The following is a 7,124-nucleotide window of genomic DNA, read 5'->3' as shown; positions in this document are numbered from 1 at the left end:
GTGTTTTTTAACTCATTTTATTTCCCCATACTGCCTAAACGGATCATTTGGCGAATGCTAAAAAATCCCTAATTTAAATTTTTTCTCATTGGCAATATTACAATGATTAAACATGCTTGCGTTTTCATAATGACTTGATTTTCGATCAGTTTGAAAACCTACAATGATGAATCTTGGCTTTTCAAGCTGATTTGAGGTCTTGATCGATCATACATGTTGTCGCATATCAGCTGGAATTGTTGGCCATTCAAATAATTGCCAGGATCGGAATAGTATTTTTACTGGCACATTTTTTTCCATTTCCTTGGGAAATTTGATTTTATCCTCATCAGACAATTGTATTGTTGACATGCACCATTCAATTTTTTTTAAACTTTTTTTAAATTCTTCAGGTGGTGATATAACCCCCTGCGCATTTGCTTCCTGGCGTGCCTGCACTATGGTATTCAATTCGTTTCTCGATCTCACAAGAATCAACTCATGTTTAGCATTGACAATAATTTTTTTATAATCCTCAGCAAAGCCAAAAATCATATTCAACGGTAAGTGAACATCGAAGAAACCATTATCATCGATAACTGGTGGATGTTGAGATATGTTACTCCCCCATCCTGCATTCTCCATTCGATGAGCCCTCGCTGAATCGAAACTAGAACATCCTTTCATTATTGTTATTATCCCTATATTTTTGCATCTATCAATTTTTATTGCATTGAGCTCATAGCGTATTTCCTCAAACAGATGACATATGCCATTATTAACTAGCTGAGTATTAGTGACTGCCGCACCAGTGGGTTTTGCAAGTTGATCAAATATGTGTATATAACTTTGTGATGGTAACAGATTTATTTCCTCGTGCTGAATAACAATACGCTTTTCATCGCTATTTTCAAAATTTGTTGAATATGGTTGATGAGCATGAATCTCACAGGGCGTGATTGAGTCATCAAACACTACGTTGGAGTGAATGTTTAAAATATCATCAATTTTTAAAGTCCGTTTACGTTTTTTTCCTCTTCCTGGCAATACAGTGGTCGCCGCTTAAGAGAATTGCGCTTAATAGAATACGCCGGTTAAATGAATCAAAAATCCTAACAATGATTTTCCCGTATCCTTATACATGTAAAATTCACCGCTTAAGTGAATAAACTTTTCGCTTAATAGAATCAAATTTAGTTTGAAGACGATGTTTACATTCAATGTTGTTGTCGATTAAATACAAGTTTCATTGTCAGTACTTTCTCATAGCACCGTCGGTATTACATGCTCATAATAATTAATTGTGTTAGTGATACAAGTATGAAAAAATCATCAGCTATAGTTCATAGAAAAGGCTTAAGTGTCCTTGAAAAAAAGGAGCTACTAAAAAAATATGATTTGTTGCCAAATTTATCACAAAGTGATGCAGCGCTGTTATTAAACATATCACAAGCTACTCTTAGTAGATTATTATTAAATCGTTACGAGATAGAAAGTACCTCTTGCTCTCACGAAAATCTCAGCCGCAAGAGAAAACGATGCGGCAAAGACGAAGACGTAGAAAAAACGTTGAAGAAATGGTTTGTGGAAGTGAGAGAAAAAGGCGCTCCAATTAATGGCCCGTTACTTAAAGCAAAAGCTGAAGATTTGTCAAAGAAATTAGGCAAAGAAAATTTCAAGGCCACTGACGGTTGGCTCTCACGTTGGAGAGGCCGAGAAAATATTGTGTATCGCAAGCCACATGGTGAACAAGCCGAAGCTGATTTTACAAGTGCAAATGAGTGGTTTATACAAGAATGGCCAGAAATATCTAAAAATTATTCGCCAAGCGATATATTTAATGCTGACGAAACGGGTTTATACTACCGAGCATTACCAGAGCATACATATGCTCTAAAATCAGAAAATACGAAAGGCTTCAAAACAAGTAAGGAGCGTATAACGTTGTTATGCTGTGCCAGTATGGCAGGTGAAAAAAAAGACCTGTTTGTTATTGGAAAATTTAAGAATCCACAATGCTTCAAAGATGTGACTCAATTGCCTATTGCTTACACGGCCAACAGAAACGCGTGGATGACAAGAGACATTTTTTCTGATTGGCTACGAAATTGGGATAGACAATTAAAACGCAAAATTTTATTAACCATTGATAATTGCGGTGCACATTCAAACTTAGAGCCTATGAAAAATATTACAGTGGTTTATTTACCTGCCAACACGACGTCTCTGATACAGCCTTGCGATCAAGGTATAATTCGTACATTAAAAGCGTACTATCGAAGAACAATGAGGGAACGGATTATACAAATATTAGATAATCAACAAAATGTCAAAGCCAATGACATTGCCAAGAAGACCTCTCTGCTTGATGCGCTACATCAGATCAAAGAAGCTTGGTCTTATGTATCTAGCGAAACGATAAAAAATTGTTTTAGAAAGGCTGGGTTTGTTAACGGAACTAATGAAATATGTAATATTTCGAGCAACGTTAGCTTGAACGAAATTTATCCGGAAGATATGACACATGAGGTTTTTGACGAGTGGATAGATATTGACGAATGTCTAGAAACCTCTGGAAAGCCAACAGATGATGACATATGCCAAAAATTGGACACAGATGAATCAGAAATTGAAGAGGAAGATGATAGTATAGAACCCGCACCTAATAATCTAGAAATGTTTAACGCATTACAAGTCTTGAGACGAGGAGTTCAACATCGTTCGAAATCCTTTGAAGAGTACTACAAATTTGAAAAATTTATTTTCAAAATAATTGACCAAAAGAAAAAACAAACCAAGATAAATGACTATTTTACTAAATTATAATGGTGTCACATATGATTTGAATAAATATTTAATAATAAATAATTTATTATATAAATTATATATATATATATATTCATTTATAATAATAAATTATTTATTATAATAATGCATAATTTCTCGGATTCAAAGTTATTTATAAGTTATTGCAATCCCTATCGGATAGTAGAATCATCCGCTTAATAGAATGAAAATTTTTGTCACACAGTGATTCTCTTAAGCGGCGACCACTGTAATCACAACAATTGTGAAAAAGCAGACTACGTTTTCTTTACCATTACGATTACTTACTTGACAAAGGCCTCCTCTGATTCCTGTCTCAATAAACAATACCATATCAATATCACTCATGAGCTCTAATTCCACTTTTGTTTCATAGAGCATAGCGCTCCATGAAAATCCTGGTGTTGTATATTAGTGTGCGCTGTCTAAACCATAGTGACTCATGCAACTCTCTCGAAAATTTTCGAAAACATCAGCTAGTAACAACACGTCAGTTTTTAAATACAAATCAGAGTAGTCTCCAATAGTCTGTATTTTAAACTTGTTCTACACTTTTTTTGCTCGTTCATAGTCATCTTCTTCAATTGTATCACCAGCTAGGCAGCTATTAAATGCATCGATCGGTGGAAGCTTTGTTTCTCTCAACTCATTAAGACTTGTTATTCCCACTAACGCCGAGACCCCTGCGTGCATCCCCACTCAAACGACGTGCACTGCTGCACTCGTCCCCACCTCGCGGCATCTGCCAATCAGCGCGTGGTTCGCTGTATATATAAGCGAGCCACTTTGGCCGACTAAGGGAGTCGTCTCTCGGCAGCCTTCCAGAGCACATCGACTCTCGTCTTCGCGTTCGCGTAGACGAGCACTCGAGAGTTTTGACCTAGGACCACTTCTCAATAGTGAACTTGGTTCTTACAAAATACTCGCCTCATTATTTCAACACCTTTTCCCACCTTTTGACTTTTCAAACTTCAGACTCGGCCGCCAGGTGGCGCGGTGTCACTAAAAAGTCGTGCCTGCAAGAGAAAAGGTCGAGTTCAGAGTACTAGTATAAGTGCCTCTCGACTCAATTCAATCAGCTTTTGACTTTTCGACTTGTAACAAGTGAGAATAGAAAAGCGATTGGACTTTTGTCTATTGACTTATAACTGTTCAACTTTACAAGTTGGACAGAAAAGTGATCGGCATTTGGGTCAATCTACTCTCACGAGTCATGTGACTCGTGAAGTGTGTGTGCGTGTGTGTGTGTGTGAATCGGAGTAATTAAGATTACAACTATTATGTGCGGCTCCTCTGAAGATACCAGAGAAATGACAGTGATCTTTTATGAGCTTTTTATTTTCATCGTTAATTCGAAAGAGATCATTGCAAATATGACATCTATCAGCTTTTTTAAAAGCCTCTATATCAGTATCTGTGAGATCCATCGGTTTGATATTTTTTATACTGGCCTTGAGGTCAGCTGCAACAATAGCAATCTCCTTCACAAACCATGTAGCTGGTGTCATATCATTCTCGCTAGTTTGACGATATGATTTGTAATATGATTTACTATCCTCAAAGCTACATTTGAGATAAAAACCGATACTGAAAGCATGATGATAATGAGTAATTCTTTCGAAATTATTTTCATCATCATTTTCATTTGGTGATAAAATAGTCTCAAAATCTGCATATATTACAAATGAGAGTTTTAGTTTGAATCGATAATCGCTAAATTTTAATGTCTCACCTTCTATTGGCAGTCTGGCAGCATAGCAATCATTGAATGTTCTACATTTTTCTCTATGTTTTTTTAATAAACATTTTTTTGTGAAATGAACTCAGCAGAGATTGCAGATATGAATACCATTTCTACACCCAGTTAATTGTGCCCTACACAGACGCGACATGGATCTTATTAAAACATAATGATTGGATGCATTGTTTACTGTGGTAGCATTGTCTGCTGTTGACTCGTTGGCGGCTGCGGCTGAATCATTTTTATAATTTGCTGCCATATCATAATCATCCTCATTCTCATCTCCATAATAACTTTCGATGAGAAGTAGATTTACATGATGAACTTTTTCCTCGTTTGTTAGGTAAATATACCACGCCTCTTCTGTAGCATATACACATTGACGGATATTGATGGATTTAATTTTTCAAATTTTTTGATATCTCCAATGCTTATTGGTGTTTTTATTTTTTATGCTCATTGCATTATGCTCATTGCTTTTTTATTTTTAATAATTTCTGGAACTTCAATGTATTTTTAAAGCGAGCGAACGGTGGTGTTCCTTTGGCCTTGGATGTTTTGTGGTCCTGAAAAGGACCATTTGTTTCTTTGATCGGGCTGTTACTTTTGACCAGCTTTCTTTAACCTCTTGTGATTCTGCTGCTGACGTTGGATAGCGCGTGCCGTCCGCCTTTCGTCTGCTGGCTAACTTGTTGCGGGTTGGTCAGGCGCGACAGGTGTAGTTGGCACTTGTGGCGAGGCAACCGGTGGTCCTAGGCGAGCGAGAGCTGATGGTCGTCGAGATTGCGGATCCTTCGATGCTGTCAAGAAGGCCAGCCCGAAATGGCGCTTGGCTGGAACTTCGGGTGACCTCAGTGGCGTCCGGATGCGTGGCCGAGGACGGGGAGAAGCAGATGGCTCCAGCCAGAGTTTTACTGTCCGGCGTAGGGGAAACGGGACCGGCGGATTCTCTCGAAGGTACGGTGATAGTGAGCGGCCTCGAGGTCGGCGAGCTATTGGCTGCCTTAAACCTGGCGACTCGGCTCGAGGAGCGCGTGCTGGTGGCACGGAGAGTTCGGGCCGAGTCGGATGCCGGAGACAAGCCTGGTCCTCATTGTTGCGACGATTAAGTCCGCTGTCCGGCGGGATGATAACTATCGAATGTAGGCGCTCAGGAGGCGAACGTTCGACAGTTGGTCTCTCCGCGCGGAAACGGAGATATCTCTCGTCGTCGCTAGCAGTTTCCGAGTCAAAATTGAGACGGAGGTCCTGAGAAGGACCGTTGCTAGGTGGTGCGTTCGAGGTATCCACGATGGCAGAGTGTTAAAATATTTGCACATATTATCATCATCAATTCTCATTTTTTCTTTCTCACTAACTTCATTTGATAAACCGATTTTCGTTTCATTTCCTTCACTAATATCTTCTGATATATCAATTTTTGGTTCTAATTTTAATTTTTCGATAACCCCCTCCAAAAAGTTTTTTTTCTACATCAGTTTTTTTTCTCTTTTTAGTCCTATCATCATTTATACTTTCTGGCTCCACTTTCCTTTTTAAATTTTTCATTGTAGAATTCATCTCAGCTTTTGATGTAATGTTGGAAACAGCACATTCAATTATAGTATTTACAATTGTCGTATTCTTCAATTCAAGCTCTTTCAAATGTTTTTTTAACTGTTTACATTTGAGTTTTAAGAATGTTAACATTTTTTCGAGCCATGGTAGCTTCAGGGGTTCATCGTAACGTCGGTGCTCTCATCAACAATTATGCTGAATTTTTGTGACAATAATATATTTCTTAGTCGTGCTCTGCATTCTGGTGCTATTACATCACACACTATTCTTTGTGCTCGTTTCCTATACAACTGTAAATCTTTTAAAATTTCCGAATTGTCGATGCACCCTTTTAATGTTGCCATGAAATAATTGGTATAAAGAAATGATATGTTTCTTTCAACATTTAACATAATAACTAATTGAAATTGAGATATAGCCCTTTTTTTCTAATGCAGTATAATTATTTGTTTTCTTTTTAACATTTGCGATATGCTTCGCACCATTTAAATGTTTTGTAGCTCTGGCACACTCAATACTTTCATCGCCAACGTGACATACTATACATCGCAGTCTTGTTTGAGACTCATTAGCAGGGGTAAAAAAATTATCGAGTTCAATGTTCTTTTCTAATAAATTATCAAAAGTCTGTTTTTTTCTTGGTCCGGTAGGTGCAGGATTAAAATCAGCGCCATAATCATTATTCAGATTTGCCATTTAATAACACGAATTTTACCCCATGCAAACAAACAAATTCGATTTGAGAAAATGTTTCGATAAATTTCGTATGAATTCCCTCTAAACGACATGAAACTTTTTTTCTTCACAATAATTAACTCCCAAAATATAAATAAAATATAAACAAAAACTATTCACCCTTGCATGAATAGCAAACGATTTATTTTATTTGCAATGCTTGTTATTTCCGATTAAACATCAAGAATTTCGCTTTATATGACTTCTATGTACATTTCTTTTACAAAGGAGCAACGTTTCGTGTAGATACTTACAAATACCAATCAGCAATGATAAAAACAGCACA

At 37.3% G+C, this 7,124-nt stretch overlaps 1 protein-coding gene across 1 annotated transcript; it reads left to right on the top strand.

Annotated features, from left to right (window-relative positions):
- Positions 1 to 1,299: 1,299 nt before the first annotated feature.
- LOC111693393 (tigger transposable element-derived protein 6-like) lies at positions 1,300 to 3,220 on the top strand. The gene is made up of 2 exons (XM_023457930.1): positions 1,300 to 2,673; positions 3,182 to 3,220. The coding sequence occupies exons 1-2, from the start codon at positions 1,300 to 1,302 to the stop codon at positions 3,218 to 3,220; spliced, it is 1,413 nt and encodes a 470-aa protein (XP_023313698.1).
- Positions 3,221 to 7,124: the final 3,904 nt, after the last annotated feature.

This window comes from Trichogramma pretiosum, unplaced genomic scaffold (assembly GCF_000599845.2).
Source record: "Trichogramma pretiosum strain Unisexual culture from Peru unplaced genomic scaffold, Tpre_2.0 scaffold35, whole genome shotgun sequence".
Taxonomy (NCBI): domain Eukaryota; kingdom Metazoa; phylum Arthropoda; class Insecta; order Hymenoptera; family Trichogrammatidae; genus Trichogramma; species Trichogramma pretiosum.
This window is presented reverse-complemented; position numbering and strand designations above follow the sequence as displayed.